The 23,058-nt window shown below is 55.6% G+C and overlaps 10 protein-coding genes across 10 annotated transcripts; 5 read left to right on the top strand and 5 right to left on the bottom strand.

Annotated features, from left to right (window-relative positions):
* Positions 1 to 210: 210 nt before the first annotated feature.
* On the bottom strand, positions 211 to 2,091 carry BDV59DRAFT_172471 (putative beta-ketoacyl synthase (Cem1)). Its single transcript, XM_073688716.1, has 8 exons — positions 1,976 to 2,091; positions 1,654 to 1,820; positions 1,490 to 1,597; positions 1,369 to 1,440; positions 1,233 to 1,319; positions 913 to 1,179; positions 479 to 847; positions 211 to 425 (listed from the first exon to the last, which is right to left on the bottom strand). Exons 1-8 carry the CDS (start codon positions 2,025 to 2,027, stop codon positions 258 to 260), a joined length of 1,290 nt encoding a protein of 429 aa, XP_073551024.1. The 5' UTR covers positions 2,028 to 2,091; the 3' UTR covers positions 211 to 257.
* Positions 2,092 to 2,310: 219 nt separating this feature from the next.
* Positions 2,311 to 3,603, top strand: BDV59DRAFT_199462 (agmatinase; the record flags this gene model as incomplete). Its single annotated transcript, XM_073693372.1, has 2 exons — positions 2,311 to 2,430; positions 2,488 to 3,603. 2 exons carry the CDS (start codon positions 2,311 to 2,313, stop codon positions 3,601 to 3,603), a joined length of 1,236 nt encoding a protein of 411 aa, XP_073551023.1.
* A 305-nt stretch (positions 3,604 to 3,908) lies between these two features.
* On the bottom strand, positions 3,909 to 5,489 carry cdc42 (Rho family GTPase CDC42). Its single transcript, XM_073686979.1, has 4 exons — positions 5,100 to 5,489; positions 4,807 to 4,926; positions 4,349 to 4,727; positions 3,909 to 4,300 (listed from the first exon to the last, which is right to left on the bottom strand). The coding sequence occupies exons 1-4, from the start codon at positions 5,117 to 5,119 to the stop codon at positions 4,241 to 4,243; spliced, it is 579 nt and encodes a 192-aa protein (XP_073551022.1). The 5' UTR covers positions 5,120 to 5,489; the 3' UTR covers positions 3,909 to 4,240.
* An 84-nt stretch (positions 5,490 to 5,573) lies between these two features.
* mirC (siderochrome-iron transporter MirC) lies at positions 5,574 to 8,092 on the bottom strand. The gene is made up of 4 exons (XM_073686978.1): positions 7,666 to 8,092; positions 7,482 to 7,612; positions 6,696 to 7,430; positions 5,574 to 6,641 (listed from the first exon to the last, which is right to left on the bottom strand). Exons 1-4 carry the CDS (start codon positions 7,878 to 7,880, stop codon positions 5,866 to 5,868), a joined length of 1,857 nt encoding a protein of 618 aa, XP_073551021.1. The 5' UTR covers positions 7,881 to 8,092; the 3' UTR covers positions 5,574 to 5,865.
* A 739-nt stretch (positions 8,093 to 8,831) lies between these two features.
* BDV59DRAFT_172464 (uncharacterized protein) lies at positions 8,832 to 10,453 on the bottom strand. The gene has a single exon (XM_073688715.1). The coding sequence runs from the start codon at positions 10,069 to 10,071 to the stop codon at positions 9,484 to 9,486; it is 588 nt and encodes a 195-aa protein (XP_073551020.1). The 5' UTR covers positions 10,072 to 10,453; the 3' UTR covers positions 8,832 to 9,483.
* On the top strand, positions 10,391 to 12,372 carry BDV59DRAFT_172463 (glycosyltransferase family 69 protein). Its single transcript, XM_073688714.1, has one exon. It carries the CDS (start codon positions 10,673 to 10,675, stop codon positions 12,239 to 12,241), a length of 1,569 nt encoding a protein of 522 aa, XP_073551019.1. The 5' UTR covers positions 10,391 to 10,672; the 3' UTR covers positions 12,242 to 12,372.
* A 3-nt stretch (positions 12,373 to 12,375) lies between these two features.
* On the top strand, positions 12,376 to 14,333 carry BDV59DRAFT_172460 (uncharacterized protein). The gene is made up of 6 exons (XM_073688713.1): positions 12,376 to 12,600; positions 12,651 to 13,047; positions 13,099 to 13,368; positions 13,424 to 13,830; positions 13,887 to 13,999; positions 14,051 to 14,333. Exons 1-6 carry the CDS (start codon positions 12,487 to 12,489, stop codon positions 14,082 to 14,084), a joined length of 1,335 nt encoding a protein of 444 aa, XP_073551018.1. The 5' UTR covers positions 12,376 to 12,486; the 3' UTR covers positions 14,085 to 14,333.
* A 136-nt stretch (positions 14,334 to 14,469) lies between these two features.
* On the bottom strand, positions 14,470 to 15,943 carry BDV59DRAFT_172456 (uncharacterized protein). The gene is made up of 2 exons (XM_073688712.1): positions 15,821 to 15,943; positions 14,470 to 15,729 (listed from the first exon to the last, which is right to left on the bottom strand). The coding sequence occupies exon 2, from the start codon at positions 15,515 to 15,517 to the stop codon at positions 15,059 to 15,061; it is 459 nt and encodes a 152-aa protein (XP_073551017.1). The 5' UTR covers positions 15,518 to 15,729; positions 15,821 to 15,943; the 3' UTR covers positions 14,470 to 15,058.
* Positions 15,944 to 16,139: 196 nt separating this feature from the next.
* Positions 16,140 to 16,871, top strand: BDV59DRAFT_131800 (uncharacterized protein). The gene is made up of 2 exons (XM_073686977.1): positions 16,140 to 16,388; positions 16,493 to 16,871. Exons 1-2 carry the CDS (start codon positions 16,247 to 16,249, stop codon positions 16,789 to 16,791), a joined length of 441 nt encoding a protein of 146 aa, XP_073551016.1. The 5' UTR covers positions 16,140 to 16,246; the 3' UTR covers positions 16,792 to 16,871.
* A 2,578-nt stretch (positions 16,872 to 19,449) lies between these two features.
* Positions 19,450 to 19,831, top strand: BDV59DRAFT_131725 (uncharacterized protein). Its single transcript, XM_073686976.1, has one exon. The coding sequence runs from the start codon at positions 19,581 to 19,583 to the stop codon at positions 19,782 to 19,784; it is 204 nt and encodes a 67-aa protein (XP_073551015.1). The 5' UTR covers positions 19,450 to 19,580; the 3' UTR covers positions 19,785 to 19,831.
* Positions 19,832 to 23,058: the final 3,227 nt, after the last annotated feature.

Raw genomic sequence — 23,058 nt, 5'->3', positions numbered from 1 at the left:
GAACAGGTCGAGAGAGGGATCTGAACCAGCAGCCAGGCGGGTCCAGAGATGAAGTGATGGTGAGGTATGAGCAGTTGCCGATGCGATGGGGTGTTCTGGATCCCCGTAATTCGATCGTTCGGGGCTCCGCATCGGGTGTGGTCACGTGGGCGGTTGGTCATCCATCACCCAGCGTCCCTGCTAGTGCCAGGTAGGCACAAGTCGTCACGAAGGGAATATAATATAATACACTATGTAGAACGCTATGTGCTATATATCTACACGGGGTCAGCGCTCGCAAAGCACAGACTACTGTTCGTTCCCCCGAATCCGAAACTGTTGGTCAGCGCCACATCAATCCGGCGCTCCTGCGCCTCCCGCGGCGCATAGTTGCAGTCGAATCCCTCCGCCAGCCGCTCGAGGTTCACCGTCGGAGGCATCACATTCTACCTATCGTTAGGCACAGCGCCTCGCAAGTTCACCAAACACAGGTGCATACCTCGTGGACCGCCAGAATCGTAAAGAGCGCTTCGATGGCGCCCGCCCCGCCGAGTAAATGGCCCACGGCGCCCTTGGTGCTGCTGATGTTGACATCCGCCGGCTTCTGCTTCCCGCCGGGCGAGAGCAGGAGGGCCTTGATGGCGGCGTTCTCGGCGGCGTCGCCGACGACCGTGGACGTCGCATGGGCGTTGACGTAGTCGACGGCGGCGGGCGGGAGCTGGGCGTTCTTCAACGCCTTCTTCATAGCGAGGAGGGCGCCCTCTCCGTTCTCCTTGGGCGCTGTCATGTGGTGCGCATCGCCGGAGCAGCCGTAGCCCTTCAACTCGGCGTAGATATGGGCGCCTCTCGCCTTGGCATGCTCCAGTTCCTGCAGTCGAGCCCGTCAGCGTACCATGTCACCAGTCACCCACCACCGCTTCACGACAACCGCACCTCTAAGATCACCATGGCGGCGCCTTCGCCCACCACAAAGCCCTCGCGGTCGGCGTCGAACGGCCGCGACGCCTTCTCGGGGCAGTCGTTGTAGCTCGTTGCGAGACTGCGGGCTCGCGCGAACCCGCCGATGGCCAGGGGGTGGATGCACGACTCGGCGCCGCCGGCGAGCATGACGTCCGCGTCGCCGCAAGCGATGAAGCGAGCGGCGTCTCCGATGGAATGCGCGCCGGTGGTGCAGGCCGTCGTGGCGGCATGGTTGGGGCCCTGCGGAGTCAGAACACGCGAAGAGACCAGAGGATGATCCGCATGGTACACACCATGAAGCCATATTTCATGGAGATGTGGCCGGCCCCGAGGTTGATGAGCAGCTTGGGGACAAACAACGGCGAGACCTTTCGATATCCCTAGGAGATGTCAATGGCGGTCATGGCGTGACGGAGGAAGGCGACAGACCCCCTTGTCGTAGGCGACGACGGTATCGTACACCTCATCGAAATTGCCTATCCCCGAGCCCAGACAGATCCCCTGACCCGCATTAGCGTTGCGTGAGGTGGACGGCAAGATCACCACGCACCGTCGACTCCTTCTGCTCGACCGTCGTCGGCATCCAACCTGCATCTTGCAGGGCCTCTTCCGACGCTGCCAGAGCGTACTGGGCGAAGCGGGCCGTTTTGCGCTCCTCCTACATGACAGCCATGGTTAGATGGGTTACGCAGGGAACTTGACGAGACAAAATACATCTCTACTCAGCCACTCGGACGCCGTCCATCCACCATCGCGACGCGCACCGGACGGAACGACGGCGGCGATCTGACAGGGCAAATCGGCGAAGCGGACATCACGATGGCGGACATTCACAATTCCGCAGTGACCGTCGAGGAGACGGTTCCAGGTGCGACGGAAGCCTGTAGGCGTGAGCGGGGTGAGGATCGTGTCCAACTGCCTTTCCCGGGCATGTGGAGACCACGGGGAAGTCTCCAAAAGGAAGTTGGCAGGAGAGGTGATATGCATATAGTGCAGAGAACAAAGCACGGAGAACGGGGCCGAGAGAAGAACGTACCGACTCCCAAGGGAGAGACTGCACCGAGACCGGTCACGACGACACGACGCATGGCATTGCGAGTGGGGGAAATAATAGAGGTGTGTAGAAGGACAGCGGTGGAAGTAGATAGAGACGCAGTAGACCGTGGTAGAGGGAAGAAACAGTGGTGAGTGGTAGGGCCGGCTTAGTCAGTGCTGGTTGCCCGAAAGGGAAGGTCTGCACGACGACGTCAGAGCGGCCCACTTTTTCTTCTCAAATAAAGATACACAAGTACTTCTACTCTCTCTCTCTCTCTCTCTTCCTCTTCTCCTCTTCTCCTCTCAAACCCCTCTCTACCGTACACAAAATCCAACATGAAGTGGCTCGGCTTGCTGGCTCTCGCCGGCACGGCACTCGCCCACGCCCACCACGACAACGAAGAGGTCGTCCCCGAGCATCTCCGCGCGGAACTACTGAAGAAATGGGACCAAGAGGTATGAAATATCCTTCCTCCTCCCCAACCACACCGCCACTGACACTCCCCCCCAAAGTTCACCTTCTCCGGAATCGCCAGCTTCGCGCATCTCAAGCCCGTCAAGTGTCTCGTCGAGCCGGACGAGCACTATGACATCGCCGTGATCGGCGCGCCGTTCGACACCGCCGTCAGCTACAGACCTGGCGCGCGGTTCGGACCGCGGGCCATTCGCGCGGCCAGCGCCCGCCAGATGGCCGGCACGGCGTACAACACGCGGGCCGGGATCAACCCGTACAGCTCGTGGGCGACGGTGAAGGACTGCGGGGACATCCCGATCACACCGTTCGACAACGGGCTGGCGGAGCGACAGATGTACGAAGCGTTCCTGGAGCTGGGGTCGCGGGGGCCGGTGACGGCGGCCGACTCGCCGCTGGGCACGAAGGGGATCAGCGCGGGGCGCGCAAAGCTCGTGACGCTGGGCGGCGACCACAGCGTGGCGCTGCCGGCGCTGCGCGCCCTGTACCAGCTGTACGGGAAGCCGATCACGGTGCTGCACTTTGACGCGCACTTGGACACCTGGAACCCCGTGCGCTACTCGGCGTACTGGCAGTCGGAGCAGACGCAGTTCAACCACGGCAGCTTCTTCCACAAGGCCAGCCGCGAGGGACTCATCTGCAACGCGACGTCCGCGCATGCCGGTCTGCGCACGCGCCTCACGGGCGTCGACGACGGCGACTACACCAACCCCGGGCCCGAGCAGGGCTTTATGCGGATCCACGCCGATGACATCGACGAGCTGGGGGGTCCCGTCGGCATCGTCGAGAAGATCATCGAGCGCGTCGGCCTCGACCCCGACCAGCCCGTGTATCTGTCCGTGGATATTGACGTGCTGGATCCGGCCACCGCCCCGGGCACGGGCACCCCCGAGCCCGGTGGATGGACCACCCGCGAGTTTATCCGCATCCTGCGGGGCATCGAGAAGCTGAACGTGGTGGGGGCGGATATTGTGGAGGTGTCGCCCAGCTACGACAACAAGGGAGAGACGACCGCCCTGGCCGCCGCCCAGGTCGCCTTCGAGATCATCACCAGCATGGTCAAGGCCGGCACCGGCCAGGACCTCGGCGGCTGGTACGGCCGCAAGGAGAGCGTGGAGGAGCCGGTCGCGGCGAAGGAGGCCAAGGACGAACTGTAAATGTGATATGACGACACGAAGAGACCTGTACAGTGGATGCGGGATGTAGATAGATGAATTGATGAATTGGTCTCGACCCTTGCGTCGAACAGACGAATGATGATACAGCTACAGACATGGTGCTCGAATATGGTCATCACTGTTGGATCTGCGCTATCTAGCCCCGGAGTAGGGTAAAACAAACGGCACAGCAAAAAGGAATGGGCGCAGCGCAGACGAGACAGGAATCGAGAATATGGAAGAAGCAGATCAAACCATCAGCCAGCCAAAAAGAGAAGACGCCTCGACTTCCAACGCCGGTAGAGACGATGAGAGGTAAAATGAATCGAAAATAGACAGTGGAAGGGAAAAGTCGGGAGGGGAGGGCAGAGAAAAGGTGACAACGGGCGCGAGGAGAAAGAAAAAAGGGGGGTGGGAAGAAAACCGGCTGAAAGAGGATGAGTCGTCATCACGCGTCTGCGACCGGGTCGGAATCTCAGGGTATCAGGGTAAGGAGAGTCAGAAGGGGCGCCATACGAAACGGTGACGGAGACGGGCCCATGGAAAATCACAATTATTCAGAGATCCCAAGACAGGATTTCGTACGCTTCACATCTTTCAATCGGACCACATGCGACGGGGAGGGCGACGCGACCCATTACAGCAAGACACACTTGGACTTCTTTTTCGGCGCCGGCTCCAAGGCGGCCACGATGGCCTGTGGGACGGTTAGTCGACGCCCCCTCCTGGGAGAGATGGCACTCACCTCGTCGAAAACATCCTTCAGCTTATATTGAGTCAGGGCGGAGCACTCGACATATTTCACGGCGCCCAGCTCCTTGGCCATGCGATCACCGTCCTCCTTGCGGATGGGCTGCATCTTCTGACGGGCCAGCTTCTCGCGGACGGCGGGGTCATCGCGCAGATCGGTCTGGGTGCCCACGATGAGGCAGGGAACGCCGGGGCAGTGGTGGTGGACCTCGGGGAACCATTTCTCGCGCACGTTCTCGAAGGAAGCGGGGGAGGTGACGGAGAAGCACACCAGGAAGACGTCGGTTTGAGGGTAGGAGAGGGGACGCAGACGATCGTAATCCTCCTGACCGGCGGTATCAAACAGGCCCAACGTGTAGGGTTCATCACCGATCCTGATCGAGTCAGCGGGGTCCATGGGACGACGCGCGAGAGGAAGGATAAGCGGAGGCGCAGATCGGGTCGTCGACTTACATGACGGTGACGGCATAGTTGTCGAAGACGGTAGGGACATATTCGGACGGGAATTTGTTTGTTGTGTAGGAGATGAGGAGACAAGTCTTTCCGACGGCACCGTCTCCAACGACGACACACCTGAAAGGAGAAAGATTAGCGACACGGGTCCTTGCAGCTGAGGAGAAGTATCCGAGGTCAGAAATAAAAGGGAGAGGGGGAGGTAGAGGCAGTGGGAAAGGGGGAGGGGGGGGGGGGGGAAGAGGGAATTGAGGCAGCGGGACGGGACGAGAGCGGATCGGAAGACAACATACTTGATTGTGGCGACGACCATGGTGAAGGAGCGAGGAAGAAGCGACGAAGGGGAGAGGCGAGGGAGAGGGAGATGAAGGGAGATGGATGGTGTCTAGACGCGAAGCAAGTTCAACAAGATGCGGTGAGAGAGACAGGCGAGGAGAGGATAGGGGAGAGAAGAGAGAGAAGGGAGAGAGGGGGGGGAAGAAGAGAGTGTGAGTGATGGGAGAAATCAAGCTGGATGAGGAGAGGTAGAGATGATGGTGACGAGAGGGAGTTTGGACGGGGAGAAGAAAGGAAGGTTGAGGAGCAGAGGCAGAGAAGGCAGAGGAGGAGGAAGAGGAGGGGAGGAAGAGAGAGAGGGAGCGGGTGGTGGAGTGGCCGATTATTGGGACGGGACTGACTAAAAGACCCCGACAGATGGAGACACACCGTTTCTGGCCTTGTGGTAAATTGAGGATTTACGCCCTCCGGAGTATAGATACAACGATACTATTTGCATATTTTCTATTCCCGAAATACTCTGTATCATATACTAGAGGATGTGTTCTTATGATCCTCCACGAGAATACTTCTACCGTCCTTCTCCCAGCCTTCGACTATGTCGCTAACGGGCCAATCACTCGCGTGCCCCCCAATGGCCTAGACTCCGTACGAGTACCAAACCCTCGTCACATCAATTTCATCTATTCATTCCAATTGTTTCGTCGTCAACATCACTCTATATTCTCTTCCCAACCCCCCTTCAGGCAATGTACATTCCAGTCGTCCCTTTCCCGAATCCCTTCAGGTTTGCTTCGCATGGTCGTCCCCCTCCGACTCGCTCTCCGGCGCCAGGAGCCCAGGATCCACCTCCAACTCCTCATCCTCCGACTGGTGCCGCTTCCCGTGAGTCTTCACCTCATCCAACTTGTAATTCACCATCAGGAGGCTCAACGGGATCAACGGGATCGTCACAATCAGCGCCAGCACCAACAGCTTGTTCATTGTCTCCTGGTACGCCCGGTTGATGGCGATGCGCGCCGGCGACCCCATCGGAAAGGAGAGCGCCTTGGTCAGCTTCCCAAAAATCTCCTTGGCATCCGCCTTGTTCTCCTCCGGCAGGTATTCCAGCAGCTTGCGGGGGATGCTGTGCGTCCAGATCGCCCCGGAGACGGCCGCCCCGACGGCTCCGCCCATCTCCATCGCCGTGAGGAACATGGCCGTCGCCGCCGCGACTTCCTGATGGCTCGCCGACGCTTGCACCCCCAGCTGCACCGGCACGTTCAACAATCCACCCCCTAATCCGACCACGATCTGCGTCCCCAGAATCTGCGCCGGGGAGCTGCCCTCCTTGCGGTACAGCAACATCAGGAACAACCCGCAGATGTAAATCACGCATCCTGCGGTGACATAAATGCGATATCGCCGGGTATACTTGATCAAAATGGACACAAAAAAGGCAGCAATCGTCGAAGTAAACGCAAAGGTCTGCGTGACACGGCCGGCCGTGGCAACTTCGTAACCCTGAACAACTTGAAGATAAGAGTAAAGATACGGCTGAACGGAAAAGTAGAACGCCACTGGATGCGGTTAGACCGGGCAGAGGGCAGAGGATGCACGGGAGGGGGACCTACTGAAATACCAGAAGGCGAGAAAGCAGCCCGCGAGGGCCGTCCGCTGTTTCAGGAGGTGTAAAGACAAGAGAGGCTTCGGTGCGAGACGTTTGGAAGTCTCCCATAACGGCAAAGCCAAGAGACAAACGACCCCGACCCCAATCATCACCATGATACTATTGTTCTTCCATCCATTTTTGGCATTGGCGGCCAGAGTCAAAGGGACCAGAATCAGCGTCACAGCGGCCGACAGGAGAATCAGACCAAACATGTCGAGGTCATACCACGTGCGACGGGCGGTCTCGACCAAGCCCCGGCGCCGTGGCGATCGAGCCTTGATCAGATTCAACCTCCGGGCTCTTCGTTGGTTGAGAAGCAAGGACAGCGCTAGGGGCAGGAACGAAGCCGGCAGGAGGACGGACCACATCCCGTAGCCCCAGCGCCAGGATAGGTGGCGGAGCACGGCATCGGCAATCGTGGGTCCGATCCAGACCGTCACAAGGAAGGGAAATTCCGGCAAGAGCGCCAGGAAAGCCCTGTTCAACAAGCTACTGCTATCCGCGATGAAGACCTGTTGGAGGATCTGCAAACCGGTCGAGCCGGCAGAATAGAAGATCTGGGCCGAGGCGTAGGTCTGGACATTGGTCGAGGCCGCCATCTGAATATAACCCAGGATGTAGATGAGGATACAGACGCAGAAGGCTTCGAAGCGACCGAAGACGTCGGCCACCTTGGCCATCGGCGGTTTGATCACGGCTGCGGCGACGGTCAGCGGATTGAAAAAGAAGGCAGAGGGACGGTTCTCACCATTCACCACGTTCTGGACCACAAGGACGGTGGAGATCAACGAATGCTTACTGAAAGCACTAGTGGCGTAGGCGGAGAGGGACATGGTCGTCTGGCCCTCCAAGGAGGTGCAGAAGGCCATGAGGAAAATACTGAAGACGGTCAGTAAGCCGACTACCAGATTGCACCGAGGGTCGAGACACACCTCAAGTAGGCCACCACCAGCGACCGGGTTGTCCACGTCAAACTGATTGCTTCGATCTTCCTCACGCCTTCCTGGACGGAATCGTCCGATGTCGTTTCACTGCCATGGCCTTCACTCTCGTAGCCGGCATGAAGGAGACGGTCTCCTTCTGTTTGTTCCTCCATGTGGGTGATTGTGCCATAAGAGGGTCCGGAGAAGTAATCACGCAGGGGCATTGCGGCTCAGCCGGACACGTTGATAAGGCTCTGTCGAGAACTGTCGAGGGGGGCGGCTTTTTAACCAGAGCGTCCATTTAAGATGTGAAATCGTAGGGAAGGCGCAGATACAGTCGAGGCGGGTTGACGTGAGCGAAAACGCAGGAGATATACGGTTGACGACGGGTATATACAACCTGGACCGGCCAGATCGGGAAGAATCCGAGGAAGAGGGCAGGAAACGAAGAGAAGAAAAGGGGTATCTCGTCCGAAGAAAAAGAAAAGGAAAGGAAAGGAAACAGAGGTGAGTGATCAGCGACGCGAAAAAGCAATGCGACAGGTGAAGAGAGGCCGGTGGGACGGTAGGAGTCGGGCACCGGAATTCATATAGTCAGTCGGATCAGATTCAGACCCGCCAGGATGACCCAGAGCCACAAGGAACCGGGATGATACGATCGATCGGTCGTACGGCGTACAGCGGCAGTAGACGCAACCCCGGGGCGAAGAGGCAGGCCAATGAGTTGACGGGCACTGATGCACGGCCACGAGGGACCACCCGGTTAGTGGACGATGGGCTGAATGCCCGAAGCCCAAAATGGCAGTGTGGCACCCCAGGACCGAAGCAGAAGAACTCCGGGGCAGTGGTGAGGAGAAGAATGGGGATTGTTCAGATGGTGGAAGAGGCGTTGAGGAGAACCTGCACGAGTCGACCTCGCACCACACGCATGGGGTGCATGAAGAGGCGAGACGAGATGGAGTCCCTGATGAAAGGTGCCGAGGAGGAAGGGGGGGATGAGATCAGGGAGGGGGGGAGAGGAATGAAGGATGAGAGGAGGAGGAGGAAGAGCGAAGAGCGAAGATCGGAAGGATGAGAAGTTGGTGGGGGAAGAAGTGGCGAGACATCAGATATGATAAGATCGGATGTCCTATGTATTCCCGCGTATTATTATTATCATTCTTCTTCTTCTTATTATTCTATAAGTATTGTCTTCGAGTCGATAATTTATGATTTTATTCTTCTATTAGGAGTATTATTTTCATCTTCTATGGATTGAAAGAAATGAGACTCCCTCGATCACCGGACAATCCCCTTGCAGCTCCCATGACTCCCCAATAGGCATCAGAATGTCGGACATCGGGGAAAGGAATAGCCGCTGACGGGTTGAACCGCCCCTCTTGGATTCTCATTACGCAGCAGACAGACGAAGCATCTGGAGAGTTGGAATCCACCAAGAGTTATTTCGACCAGAAGACCCATCCTGCCCATTTCAGCCGTTTTCCGCGAGTGCCGCCAAAAGCCCTGGAGGAATGCTCAACTGCCCCACCGGGACATCCTCCTAGTGCGTTGGTGCGCAGTAGTTCGACTGTACCTGGACAAACCCGCATGAACACATCGGTCTCATCAGCTCCTCCACGAGCGATGCACGATCTGGTCAGATTCAGAATGGCTGAACCTAATATTGAGGTCCTTGGAGCTGCCTTTACGCCAGACGCAGGACACCCAGGAAATAAATCGTCTCCAATACCGGAGAACGTATGTATTGCTAGTTTGATATCTTACTACCGACGCAGTACGGATTCAAGACATCCATGGATATTCACCGCTGCATGATGCACGAGACCCTTAAACCAGGTCGAGAACCAGATGACCAAAGTTCACCACCAGATCCTCTCCCTCCTTCGAAGGCTTCGCTGCATACAATCCCACCCAGCAATCCTGCACATCCGTTTCCTCAAAAATCCAGGTCACCTCGCGGAGAGGATTCTTCGACACCCCCTCCACCAGATAGATCCACAGGCTATTGTCCGACTCGCGGACCACCTCCAAGGTGGCGGCGCCGCCCCCGGACGGCACCGGCTGCAGACTCCAATCGGCAAACCGGTCCTTCACCACCGTGCTGAGATGGGGCTTGCCATGGGTGAGCTCGATGCCCGTTTTCACCCACTTCCGGGTGCCATCGGCCGCGTTCAGCACGAGAATGATGCCGCCTTGGTCGTACTGGTTCTTCCACAGGGCGTTGAACGCGATGCGCACCCGCTTGAACGACTTCAGGGGGACGGACCGGTAGAGGATCGGGGCGTTGAAGCGTTCGATGGACGGAGGTTTCGACCACACATCCGTCGACGGTGAGGTCTTTATTGTGAACTCGGCGGGGAGGATTCCATCCCCAGGGACTTTCTCGGATGAGTTGGCAAACGCAAACTTTGACATGATGACGAGGGATGATCAGGCCCAAGAGAAGATATCTATATCGATAGAAGGTGACACAGACAAAGTCCCAGAGACGATGTCAGATAGGAGAGACCTGGATGAGGTGAGTTGACTGCTGACAGACAGAGCTCTTCCATGCACATACGTCACCTGGGAAGGACGACTCCACCGCCCGCATTGGAGCCAAAGAACCAGAGAGACATGGATTCGAAGCCTATGACCGCCACAATTGGCCGTGAAGCGGGGTCGCCCGGAGTTTTCGGAAGACCAGCGAGCGTAGACGTATTCCTGGTAGTTAAATCGGACTTCTTCACGACTCTGTGTGTGTGTGTGTGTGTGTGTGTGTGTGTGTGTGTGTGTGTGTGTGTGTGTGTGTGTGTGTGTCAAGAGAGTGGCCGGGGTGGGGCTGACATAAGCGGCCTCGCTGAGGCAAATCGTGTTGTGGCTCCAAACTTTCCCTCCAGCTTGTAATTGTCACGACAAGATGATGTCTGCCTGAGTTGTCCCGCCCGTCCTATCTCGTCGTTCATTCTCTCAGGTCGGTTTCTCCAGGCATGGGCTGGGCCACCTGTGTCAGCATCTCCCGTGACGATTGACCGTCATGTCTACTCGCCTCCTTCACCCTGATGAGTATGAGCTCGATGCTCGGTCCTCCGTGGATTCTCAGGGGTCGTTTGACCTCGATGAGGCCGATTTTGAATCCCAAATTCCCCCCAGGTCGCGACCACGCTTCTTAGCGAATCGGATTCCCTTCGTGTCACGCCTGTTCTCGTCGACCTATTCGGGATATCGCCGTCTCAAACCCTCGCGCCTGCTCTCCACTTCCAGAAGACCCAGTTGCTATCGCCGCCTCCTCCTGCGCCGATCCTGTTTCTACCTTCATGTCTTCGTGGGTATCATCCTCGCCCTTCTGGTCCTGACGTCGATATTCCGTCCATCATATACCCGACCGCCCCCGCATTATGAGACTTTGCGGAATGCCGTGTCACAATCGCAACTGCCCAGCGGCCGAGGCAACCCCCGCAGCGAGAGGGTCTTCATCGCCGCGAGCTTATACGACCGAGATGGGGATTTGGCCGGGGGTGCGTGGGGCGCGGGGGTTCTGCAGCTGATTGATTTGCTGGGCGAGGAGAACGTGTTTCTGAGCATTTACGAGAACGACAGCGGGGCGGCGGGGGAGAGCGCCCTGCGCGGCCTGGAAGATCGAATCCCCTGCAATAGCTCCATCGTTTTCGAGGAGCAATTCGATCTGGGGCGTCTGCCCCGGGTGACGATTCCAGGAGGGTCGGAACGGATCAAACGTGTCCAATACCTGGCTGAGGTCCGGAACCGAGCCTTACGACCGTTGGATCAGTCCGACCTGCGCTTTGACAAACTGCTCTTCCTGAACGACGTCGTATTTGACCCGGTCGACGCCGTCCAGCTGCTGTTCTCGACCAACGCCGACGACCACGGCGTGGCGCAGTACCGCGCCGCCTGCGCCGTGGACTTCGCCAACCCCTTTAAATTCTACGACACCTATGCCACGCGGGATCTGCAGGGCTACCGCATGGGGCTCCCTTTTTTCCCCTGGTTCTCGACGGCCGGCGACGCGCAGAGTCGCCACGATGTGCTGGCCGGGAAGGACGCTGTGCGGGTTCGCAGCTGTTGGGGAGGAATGGTGGCCTTTGACGCGCAGTATTTCCAGCGGGACGCTTCGCCCCAGGGGTCGCCCGCGCGGTTTCGCGCATCGCCAGAGTTGTTCTGGGAGGCGTCTGAATGCTGCCTCATCCACGCGGATATCCAGGACCGGCCGTCCAACGTGGACGAGATCACCGACACGGGGATCTACGTGAACCCGTATGTGCGGGTGGCGTATGACGCCCGCACGTTGTCTTGGCTTGGGACGACCCGTCGGGTCGAGAAACTGTACAGCTTCATCCACACGATTGGGAACCATCTGGCCGGGTTGCCGTGGTTCAATCCCCGGCGCACGGAGGTCCCTGGGCAACGCGGAGAGGAGCTTGTCTGGGTTCCGGATGCATCGGGGGATGGCAGTGGAACGGTGCAGACGGTGGAGCGAACCACGGGCAATGATGGATTCTGCGGCCGCGATGGACTCCAGGTGATCGTGGAACATCGCAAAGAGGGCGAGGAGGGCTGGGAGACGGTTCCTCTGCCGACACGATAGTTGTCTTTATATGGGGACGTGTGTATGTACAGACTAGTTCCTGTTTGATCGTCTGCTTGCATAAACGAACAATGGTTTTGATTGAGTGAAGACCTTCTGGAAGTACAGAACTACCCCAGCCTTTATATCCGACTGTAACTTCACCGCTCTGCGAACAGTGTTTCTATCCTCTCCCTTCCACTCCCTCTGCTGCTCCTCACACCCGATAACCATCACCGACTCACGCCGCAACCACTCTCCTCACCATGGAATGGTCCATGAGAGTGGTCAATATAGTACAGGCCGCGTTCGACAGTATCCTGGAGAAAAGCGCCTACTCGCTGGAGGAGAGCAGCCACGCTCCCCGGGCGACTCCCAAAGTGTGTCTCTCTTCACTTCTGTTGGTTTCTGTCTAACAACAACACAACAGCCTTCCCATCGTTCTTCTCCCTCTTCTGCTGCTCGCCCTCGCCCTTCCTCTCACTCCTCTTTCTCCTCTTCTTCCCCCACCCTCGTCCCCTCCTGCAATCCTCCCTCCTCCATCTCAGATCTTGCTCCTGTTTCCCCCGAACCCTCCAGCATGGCTCCCGTCGCCAACATCGACGACGTGGAGGGCTTCATGGCTGCCGCGAGGGCCTTGAAGTTCCCCGAAACCGAGAAGGGCTACATGAGTAGCGTGACTTCTCCTGGTGACCCCTCCTCCAACGAAGACCAGAACGAGAACGAGAACGAAAACCGGTGCGAGCCCGGGACCAAGCACGAGCACGAGCACGACGCTGTCGACGCCTTCCAGTCCTCATCCAACGAGCATGACCACAACGTCTCCAGTAAGTGAAGTGACCTCTTTCTCACACGTCCGGCCAACGTTAACCCCCCAGCCAACAACAACAACAACATCGACAATGACACTTGGGGCGTGATTGGCGAAAGTGACGTCGAGCATGTCCCCTCCATCGAGAACCAGCATCCGGCAGCCTCTGTCCACCATTTTAACGGCATCAACGGTCCCACCGAGTTCCAGACCACCGTCTCGCTCGCCGGTGAGGTCGGTTCCGTCGCAGCCACCGACGAGAAGGAACCCCTCGAAGACCGCGAGCATCTGACCACGTTCAAGACCTGGGGCGTCCCTGAAGTCCGTGACAAGTCCGGTACGTACACAGTCGTCTCTTGCCCCCACGAGTAACTAACAAGAAACGACCGCAGCTGCCAGAGTGAGACGGGTCATCCTCAAAGGCCTGCCCTCCAGCTGGACCACCCCGGCCAAGGTCCTCAGCCTCGTGCACGGCGGGCTGATCGAGATGGTGTCGCTGCGCGGAGCCGGTAGCGCACACGTGGTCTTCTGCGACGCCGATGCCTGCAAAGCCTTCTACGATAAGTACCCGAACGGCATCGACCTGGACAAAGACCGCAAGATGACCGTGTTCGTGGATATCGGCGACGACGTCGACGTCGTCAGCTCGCAGCTCTCCTTCCATCTGTCCGTCGGGGCCACCCGTGTCGTGCGCGCTGTCGGCGCTGACATGGGCCTGTCCATGGTGAATCTGATGCAGCTGGCGTCCGCGCAGAATCGCAAGGTCGAGAAGATCCTCGATCACTACATTCCTGGCGATGTCCGTGACATCCCTATGTCTTTGTGTGGCGAGGGCACTGCTAACTCTGGAGACAGGCGCGCCATGTCGTCTTTCGGTTCTGTAGCATCGACGATGCGGTCCGCTTCCGCAGTACGATCATTCGCGACGAGATGTGGGAGCAGTGCAACGTGCAGTATGCGGCGGATCCGTGAGTTTCCTTCCTGGACTGCGTACAGTGGTTGGTTGCTTACGGGGGTAGTTGTGAGATGGCTACTGGCGGTCACGCCGATTGAACGTGCTCGATGGGGATTGTTTGTTGATTGTTTGTTGACATAGGCATGGCGTTGGGGCTATGCTGAGATGTGATATCTAAAATCCAGTGGGAGATGCGTGTGTTCTCGCGAGAGTATGAATACAATGCATTCGTTGCTTCATGGACCGTAGCGGCGTGCCTTACATAGCATGTATATCTTTGATACACACCCTCTACCACCGTAGACCAACTTGGAAGAAAGACCTCCCAACCTACTGGACTAATCATGATAAACCCGAATACGACCGACCCAGCAAACACCAGCGTCCAACATCCAAGACACAGGCAGCAATGGATGGCCAAAACAGCCGGCGACAGGTTTCTTCGCAACAGGATTCCTTGCATCATGGCTTTTCCATAAGCGGCGTCCTGCTGCGATGACGGATGGATCGACATGATGTCTCTTGCCTGAGCTATCGGGGTATGTACTACGTACCATACAATACCATACATACCTAGGTACATCCAGATACCTATACGAACACCCACCGGCCAAATGATATCATTATGATTGATGATCCTCAAACCACGAACAAACAGAGTCTCATCCCCACCAGCCAGCTCCTATCATCATCTTACGTCGACCGTCCAAGTCGACAGCAGACCATCCAAGCCCAAACCCCGAGGGCAAATTCCCCGCCCCCAACCGGTCAGGAACCCAGCATGACACTAAGGGACCAAAACTCCATTTGTCTGTCGCCGGCTCTTACATCCACCGCATAATCCATGGAATCGACCGGCGGGAGCGAGATCGTGTGAGCGTGTCTTGCCCGCTGAAACAAGGGCTCGCCTTTCCATGGTACCGCACGAGTCATGCGATTTGCTTTTTCTCCACCCAGCCCGGAAGTTTCTCTAGCAGACAGACAGACGACCCGCGGCTTCTGGGGCGCGAGCCGACAAGCGACCCATAGTTACCATTTTGCGTACGGAGCATAGCATCTATGGTTGAATCAACTAAGGCTGATACGGAGATCGCCGGCCACTCAGACAAAGAGCGAGCTCAGCGGGAAAAAAAAAAAAAGGAAACAGATAGACAGATGCTTCCATTTCGGCCGGACCACGTCCCATGTCCCAGCCTTTCATGCCCTGGAGGAAAACTGGCAGGGAAATCTTCAGGCAATATCGATATCGCACTAGTAGGCCGTGAGCCGGCATCATGCATGCATTATTACTCCCAGGAGATAACTCTCGGAGAACGGCCCACCCGATTAGCAAGCAAGGCCAGCCAGCCAGCCAGTCCGAATGGAATCGAATCGAATGCATGGATGAATCAATGACTGCCTCCCTGCCCACGGAGAAAGGGATTGGGGGGGGGGGTAAGGGTAGGGCGGACATAGTCTGCCGCCGATACGGACGTGCAGGGAAAATACCACCACGGACCCGACAGTCTGGGAAGGTGTGATAGTTGGGCATTAGTCGGCAAACCTTCAGCGCCGGCCGTCAGCTGAGAGGGGGTGGACTCGTCATTTCCAGCATGCAGGCCGGTCCAAACATGAAAAGTCCGTCATTCTTCGTTCACAGAGTCCAGGGAGACAACCCTTCTGGGATGAGATGAGGTTGAAACAAGTTTTGTTCGAGTGCAGAAGAAAACGGTTTATGTCAGCGGCGGTGCGCGAATGAGGAGGGTAGGAAAACGCCCACTTCCCCCCGAAAAAAGCAGCATAAACTTCCCCCCTTCTTAGACTGGCTGACCAGCAGAATCGAATCTCACATTAGGGGAGGTAATCTATCTGTCGATCGAACGGTCTGAAGACACACGCGGCCTTGGTGTGTGCGTCTGACGAGACCGACGTATCGCACTAACTAAAAATACCCAGAACCAACTGCACCCCCTTGAATCTATTGGCCGGTGATGGACGGGGGGTTTTTCTCCGTACGGAGGACTCTCCACCGACATGTCGGGAAGGGGGTCAGAGGACTGATACATTAGCGCCGGTGGATGAGGTTATTCAATTTCCCTGCAGGGCCAGACACCGCCGAAAGTCTCTGAGAGGCAACTCGTGATGAAAGAAAAAGGTGGGTACACCGAATATAGGTCCAGGCGCCGCGCCGACCATCTGTACCTTGACTGTGCCGCAACCCCAACGGGGTATATCTCCATGTCCATCGGCCAGTCGGTCCAGGGACCGGGTGGGTTATTGGATGCATTGGCGAGCGCCACCACCCCTATCGATGGCTACCACCCCATCAATGGCGGAGGGGGGGAGCAGGTGTGGTTCGACATCTGATGTGGGTGGGATCCTGCTGATGCTGCTGATGCTTGGGGCGTTGAATATCATTGTTGGTGGGTTCGGGGCCTTTCATTGGGACATGTTGTGCAGCGTTGCATCGCTCCAGCAGAGCACGTTGTCTCCTGCGCGCCTGGTCTGACCGAGTCTCGTTGTTTAGGTTGTAATCATGACTGTCTGCTAACCTTGTGGTCAGTCTATTCCCGAGGAAGTATGAGATTTGCCCCACGTGTTGGGCGCAGGGGGGGAACGAATACAGCAGGAGGAAGTGTATACAAAGAAAGTCAAGCAAGTCCCAAGGCGTGTGTGATTCATCCAATTCGTGATGTGAGGATCTCCCCAATCCGGAGGGAATCGATTCGCATGAGTTTCCATATCCTACCAAGTCTTCCATACCGAACAGCCGGTAGATCGCTTGTTCAGCAAACAAACCACCATGGCATCTCCTTATTCTTTTAGGAAAGTGCCGATCAAGGCCACCAACAGTGTGTGATATGCAGCTCTAATTTGAAATCAATCATTCAATCTCATGGTTCGGCCGGGGGCCAAAAAACAACTAGCCCCCGTCTAGTGCTGTCAGCGTAGTCCAGATGCTGCATTATTGATACGAAGAACGTTAATGGGTTCACGGTCGATCCCCATCCTTCGAACCATGTTTCCATTCCGACCGAAGCTCTTCAGCCTCGGTCGATGTGGGGTTCCGTGGAGAATGGGGAGTGGTTCTGCAAGAGGACCGGTTCATCTTCGTGGGACCGAGTCAGGACAAAACGCGCTGTGTTCAACTAGCCTTGTTCGGCGTGTCGCTGAACTGCTTCATCTAGACCATGGCGGCGAGATGGTGACTGGCCACTGCCGGTATCGCAGAGCCAAGGACCAGCTAAAACAGCCATCCCACTACGGAAGAATGACGACAGAGGGCTATCATCTTGGATGTACGTATGCCTGCCGGGACTAAGGCAAGGTCGCTCCAGCGCACAAAGAATTACGCATGACAAATTGGACCCGAACCTGACCAGAGAGATTGATAGCCCCAGGACGGTGAAGAATGGACAACGAAGAGAGCAGTCGATTTCTTCCGTCTGGAACCAAGCCCATTGGTCATGAAGGAAAAATAAAACACAATGAAACCCCTTCACTGTTCTCACCGACATCACCGGGATTTGATGGCATGCAGAGAGAGGTGGGGGCGAAGAAGAACTGTCATATTCCCCTTACGCAGTACAGCGCAGGATGACAGCAGGCCCTAGACTGTCGGATCGCCCATGCGCCTGTCCGCAGGCGTTGGAAATTGATGAGACGATCCATCCCGCCTAGACCTTCGCGGGAAATCACCACCGTCATGGACTATTGACAGTTGTAGCGATCATTATTATTAGAACGGACTATTTCGCATAGTGAACGGACGGGGCGATCCCGTCCGTCCCGAGGCGACCTACGGAGTAGTATGATGATTGTTGTCATCTTCATTAACGCGTTAATGACTTCGGAAGAGCACGCCGAGAGAGACTTCTACTCTGGATAACGTCGTGATGCTACTGGTCCCCCTTTTCGCCTAAACGACCTTGGATGGAATCCTTCCTCTCTCGTCATCGCTTCGGAGCGCAAATAGATTAAAGCAAGATGGTGGCTTCCGCCACCATCGCCTCTGGAATCCGGAGCTCGGACATAAGAGCTGCCTGGGACGAAGACTGTCCATGACCGTTGACTCGGCGAACTAGATCGAACTGGTTAGCAGGACCAACTCGTTGCGCTCGCTTGCAGGCCGGCGCTCTAGAATTGGTCCTGTACAGAGGCAGTATTGCGTAATTTAGGAGGGACCCTATCACTCTGGACGTAATTTTCCCTTTGAGCAAAGAAAAGTACCGGCGTAACCAGATCGGTCAATAGTCGGTCACTAACGCAGCGTTGATGGAGCCACCACCCCGCGGCGATGCGGCAATATCGAGCAGTTCCGCAGCAGACCAATCGTCAGTTGTCTGTCTGCTGCTTGAGCCGCAAAGCGGGCTTACGCAGTGGATATCAGACCAAGGCCGGGTTTCCTGCCTGTCTTTCTTCTCGTTCCTAGATTCTCCCGAGGCGAGCAGATCTCACGGATTCGCCCCAGAGTCAAAAAGTCAAAGCCTGGATTGGGCTCACCGCTCCTAAATGAAATTGGGGAGGGGGGACCGACCGGACCCAGAGAATCATCGTGTTATCAGAACACTGCCGAACACCGCCGAAAGGGCCCCCAGAAGGCCCCCCAAAGGGCCCTAACCGTGTAACTCTCGGGAGCTACTGGGCGACTACCAGCGACTACCAGTGACTACTCCCCTTGGTAAATATTGAAAGTGATTGCGATCGATCCCTGCCGTCGTCTTCCCTTCTTTGTATCCACCCGCTTGGCCACTCAGACTTGCCCTGCTGGAACCGAGTCGAGGCCAACGCTCTAGTCACAGTGTTAGAGCTTCACGTGACCGATAGCGCCTGCGGGTACGCGTGCGATGAGAAGGCCATCCATGGAAAGAATCAGCCACTACAGGGGGGTTGAGCTTCTGGCACGTTGGACTGGGCGGAAGGATGAAGGGCCGGATCGCTTCTTTGTCTGAAGGTGGCGTTCGGTCCGCGTTGGTCGACTACGGTTCGGGCAGGGACTCTGTAGATAGAATTGTCGATACTCACGAGGCAAACGCATGCCATACTTGCAAGGCAGAGGAAAACTTAAAGCATTTGGAGATATGCTCTGCGGCGTACGCAGGATGTCAGAAAAAGGCAGTGGAAGAACAAGAATGACCAGCAAGGCCCTCTGGTCCGGATAGACACGAGATCTACGCTCGACAAGGCGCATGAATAGCGGACGATCATCCAGCGCTTCCCCATCCTTCAGCTTTCCTGGGTTCACCAGTCGAACTGGCCAGCCCGTCAGACGAGGCACGGAGGAATTGAATGTTTCTCCCGGGATTTGACAAACCCCTCGGGATGGCATCTTGCAGGAATGTACGTATATCATGCAAGGCAGGGGAGGCAGCTAGCGGGAGAAACTTAAATCATAAGAAAGGAAAAGAAGACGGCACGTTAAAGTGGCATAGTCGTCAGATGAGACTCCTGCCGAAGAAAGCAACGATGGTCTGCCTGGTTGGTGGACAGTCTTGCCGCTTGCGCAATTGTTCTGCGCCGCAATTCGGGGTTGATCGTGGGGAAAGTCAGCACCGAAGGGGCGTATCGTCCAAGGGGTGGCAGATTACCAGATTTCTTACTGATGGCATTCCATCATGATGTACGATGGTATTTCTGATTTTCTTTCTTCTTTTTTTTTTTTTTCTTTTGCCTTTCTTTCTTTTCTTTTTGTATTTCCTAAGTCGTATCGGGGTATTACTTCCTTAGTCGCTCGAAGCCCCTACAGCGTACATATCGAAGCAGGTGACTTTGCCAGAACCCAAACAGCTGACACACATAATCCAATCACTACGCGCTAAGCTCCTCCATCACCCCCCCAATTCGAGGTTAGTGCCAACCGCCGGGCATGAAGAAACACGATAGGCAGGGAAGTCTGATTAGTGCTTGTTTTCGTCAAGACGGGAGGAATCGGTGTGACAAACAGACATCGATGTGGGGGCGGAGGGGGATTATTTGCCTATTGGGGCCCTGCACTGGACTTTTTTGAAAGATTATTCTCCATGAGACTTCTCGTGAAGAATACGCTACTTGCTTGACCTGATGTGGGGTGGAAGGAATCCCTGAGGAAAGGAGGCTGTTGGCTGTGGGTGGAGCATTCCTTGCAGAACACATATACGAGACATCACACCCCCCTCCCCCCTTCGACAAAGTTGAAGGCCGAATCGAATATTGAGACATGCTCTCTTTTCCAGACGCCTTCCCCCATAAACGCCTCCCCCTCTCGATTTGACTCGTGCTGTAGTCGGTCTCACTTGTCTGAGGCATATCCCGGATTGTCATCTGCCGAGACCCGATGCTTCTGCTGCCAATTTCAGGATGATGCTAGCCTTGGTGGGTGCATCCAATTGCATTATGGTGATGGCCCCTGCGAAGTTTGACAGGTAGTGGCTATCCACTATCGCATTTCCCCTCAGCACTAGGTAGCTGACATGTGGGGACGGGAGCATGCCCACAGAATGAGAGTACGAGGATGTCGGCCGGCGTGGAGGATTAGACCACCTAACCTAGCCAGGTCCCCCTGTCGAAAAACAGGCTCGAGTTGCAACGGTGATAGAGAGAACGATAAAAATGTCTCAAGGATGCAGAGATGTGTTGGCAGAGGGTGCAGATTAACAGCTGGACTACTGCGGTTCAGTTGAGAAGTTGAAAAACCAACCGAGACGGGGAGCGTTATTGGACGACTCCTACCCGAAAAAGGAATTGGGAGGTCCAAGAGAATCCAAAGAGGGTGAAGTAAAAAACAGCGAATCAGAAAATTCCGAAGGGGAAATCCAACGGCGGGGGGGCCAATGAGAAAACGAACCTCGATGGACCCGCTGGCATCGTGTCTCCCACTTGGCTGTCAAAACGACGCTGGATAGAGCCTCACTCCCATTCGCGAACCCGTCCCAGTACCACGGTTCACCCCCCAAGCCACTGCAGGCTAGCTTTTTCCGCGTCCAATCAGGATTGGGGGAGCTGTTGGTTTTTTGATGATTATTATTATTATTATTATTATTATTATTATTTCCTTTTCCCTTTCCCTTTTCTACCCTTCGGACAGAGTACGGGACTCATGGAGTATGGGTATGGAGTTTGATTGAACATCCAATCTTCATTGATCATTATTTAATTCACAAAGATAAAGGAGAAAAAAAAGTTTCGGCCGGTGTACGGAGTACTTCCACCACATACTGCGTACAGACACGGCGTACTCCAGTGCACGATGGATTCTTCATGGGCCCGTTCTGCCCCCAACTTAGATCTCCTCTGAAGAAGTCTCTTCTCTCCTGTTTCGTCTGGATATTACAGCCGGACCGCTGTCCATGGATAAAGTTAACTAAATTTACCGAGCGAACCCTCCCCAGCTCGTCCCTCGATTCCCTTCCATCTCGAGGTCCAGACTGCATGGAGGGTGATGATTTTTAATCTATGTCTCGACGCGAAGAGAGACTAAGCCTACTAACCTCCCCCGGTGCTCCACCATCGTATGTCTCCTTCCCAGGTTGGCTTCACTGGGGTAAAGAAAGCACATTACCCAGTGTTACGATATCTGCGTATCGGTGGTTCTGCAGGGCTGTGGGAAGGCCAGTCCAGAGACCAGTGGAGTTGCGGCCGCACTTCGAACTAGATGATGCTAACATCGTAATTAATTTGATATTGGATCATATCACGGTAGCCCCCTCGTCTCTCAGAATCCCGATTCGAGTGGCAGGTCGATCCGTCCTCTATCGTACGGTAGATGTTGCTCATCATCCGCCATCCCGTATTATGGCGGATTATGACCTATGTCTGATACATTTCTCCTGGGAGGATTTGTCATTCCGGAGGATTCTTCTTTATTAGAAAAAGGGATTAGACTTTCTGTCAGGCAATCTTCTCGAAATTCCACTCCCCTTCCCTTCGACGTCTCGCGTGGCCCCAAGTCTGGTTGACCGGAGAATACCGACTGGCCTGAGACCTTTCCCTGGAACCGCATTCTGTCCATCGTCTGGAGAAGCTGTTATCTCCGTGGAAGTCACTCCGGTTCCATATTTTCCCCATCTCACCCAGACTTTCCACCGAAGGAAGTGTCCGCGATATATCACGACTTGAACTAGATCATTCCCCTCTCCGTTGCTTTCATTCCTCTTGCCGTGGATCCGCGGGGGCAAAAAAAAAATTCATAAATCAACAGAAAAGAAAAATCAAAAAAACCAAAACTAAATACTCGCCAGAAACTATAAATTACGATCTAACGGAGACTGCAGGGTGTCGGACCAACGTGACCCTTGAGATCTCCACTGCTGTTGCTGCACGTCTCGAATGTTGGCGAACATCTGAATCCATTCTTCTCTCGTGGACACTGTGGCAATATTTTTCTTCTTTCCTTTTCTTTTTCTTGTTCGGTGTATCTCGCACTCACTCATCCTTGCATATATCCATCCCCTTCTTCCCATCAGACGGCGACTTTGAATGATATCAGCACAGACAGCACTGACTTGCATTTGTCCCCCTCTACCATCCACATACTCCGTACATACTGCCAACATCCCTCTGACTCGGTCTGTCTCTCCCTGGCTGCCGGCGCTACACATCACACCCTAGAAGCCATTGTGTACCCGCCGTAGAAGCAACCATTTCTCTCACCACCGGACCGGGGGGCGCAGTCTCCGTCTTGCGAGCTGTCTGACAGGCCGGCGCGATCCAAGGATTCGGTACGCTGCATGGGTCAAAAAGTCCAACCAGACTGTCTCGTGCATTGTTGGGAATGCGCGAAAAGGAGTGCTGATTGATTTGAAATTTCGACAACTCCCCATTTTCCTCCTCCCATTCTTTTTGTCAAGCGCTTGTTATACAGTGGCTGAGGCAGCGTCAATCCTTCCGCTGGCAACAGGGTCCAACGAGTCTTCTTTATCCTCTTTCGACTTTTATTGGATTTACTATTGCCGGATTTTCCGCTTTTGATGCTGTCTACCTTGCCAACGGTCTTCTTGTGCGCGGTTACAAAAGGTGCCTTGTCTGCATTGGCCTAAGGAAAAAAGGTCTTATATCAACCACGGCCACCACTACCAAACTAATCCTTAATCGCCTCATCGAGGACCTAATTTCACT

The sequence above is a fragment of the Aspergillus ambiguus genome (assembly GCF_047715705.1).
Source record: "Aspergillus ambiguus strain CBS 117.58 unplaced genomic scaffold BDV59scaffold_5, whole genome shotgun sequence".
In the NCBI taxonomy this organism is placed as follows: Eukaryota; Fungi; Ascomycota; class Eurotiomycetes; order Eurotiales; family Aspergillaceae; genus Aspergillus; species Aspergillus ambiguus.
This window is presented reverse-complemented; position numbering and strand designations above follow the sequence as displayed.

Excerpts from the sequence above, each read along its gene's own strand:
- BDV59DRAFT_172471 (XM_073688716.1), bottom strand. The coding sequence starts at position 2,027 with ATGCGTCGTGTCGTCGTGACCGGTCTCGGTGCAGTCTCTCCCTTGGGA. Across the intron at positions 1,821-1,975 it reads AGTCTCTCCCTTGGGAGTCG|GCTTCCGTCGCACCTGGAAC; the intron begins GTACGTTCTTCT and ends TCACGCCTACAG. Across the intron at positions 1,598-1,653 it reads CCGAGTGGCTGAGTAGAGAT|GAGGAGCGCAAAACGGCCCG; the intron begins GTATTTTGTCTC and ends GCTGTCATGTAG.
- cdc42 (XM_073686979.1), bottom strand. The coding sequence starts at position 5,119 with ATGGTCGTCGCCACAATCAA. Across the intron at positions 4,927-5,099 it reads ATGGTCGTCGCCACAATCAA|GTGTGTCGTCGTTGGAGACG; the intron begins GTATGTTGTCTT and ends TTCTCCTTTCAG. Across the intron at positions 4,301-4,348 it reads TGAAGGATGTTTTCGACGAG|GCCATCGTGGCCGCCTTGGA; the intron begins GTGAGTGCCATC and ends ACCGTCCCACAG.
- mirC (XM_073686978.1), bottom strand. The coding sequence starts at position 7,880 with ATGCCCCTGCGTGATTACTTCTCCGGACCCTCTTATGGCACAATCACC. Across the intron at positions 7,613-7,665 it reads CTGGTGGTGGCCTACTTGAG|TATTTTCCTCATGGCCTTCT; the intron begins GTGTGTCTCGAC and ends GACCGTCTTCAG. Across the intron at positions 7,431-7,481 it reads GGTCCAGAACGTGGTGAATG|CCGTGATCAAACCGCCGATG; the intron begins GTGAGAACCGTC and ends CCGTCGCCGCAG.
- BDV59DRAFT_172464 (XM_073688715.1), bottom strand. The coding sequence starts at position 10,071 with ATGTCAAAGTTTGCGTTTGCCAACTCATCCGAGAAAGTCCCTGGGGAT.
- BDV59DRAFT_172463 (XM_073688714.1), top strand. The coding sequence starts at position 10,673 with ATGTCTACTCGCCTCCTTCACCCTGATGAGTATGAGCTCGATGCTCGG.
- BDV59DRAFT_172460 (XM_073688713.1), top strand. The coding sequence starts at position 12,487 with ATGGAATGGTCCATGAGAGTGGTCAATATAGTACAGGCCGCGTTCGAC. Across the intron at positions 12,601-12,650 it reads CTCCCCGGGCGACTCCCAAA|CCTTCCCATCGTTCTTCTCC; the intron begins GTGTGTCTCTCT and ends ACAACACAACAG. Across the intron at positions 13,048-13,098 it reads GCATGACCACAACGTCTCCA|CCAACAACAACAACAACATC; the intron begins GTAAGTGAAGTG and ends TTAACCCCCCAG.
- BDV59DRAFT_172456 (XM_073688712.1), bottom strand. The coding sequence starts at position 15,517 with ATGCCCAACTATCACACCTTCCCAGACTGTCGGGTCCGTGGTGGTATT.
- BDV59DRAFT_131800 (XM_073686977.1), top strand. The coding sequence starts at position 16,247 with ATGCATTGGCGAGCGCCACCACCCCTATCGATGGCTACCACCCCATCA. Across the intron at positions 16,389-16,492 it reads GGCGTTGAATATCATTGTTG|GTTGTAATCATGACTGTCTG; the intron begins GTGGGTTCGGGG and ends CTCGTTGTTTAG.
- BDV59DRAFT_131725 (XM_073686976.1), top strand. The coding sequence starts at position 19,581 with ATGATGTACGATGGTATTTCTGATTTTCTTTCTTCTTTTTTTTTTTTT.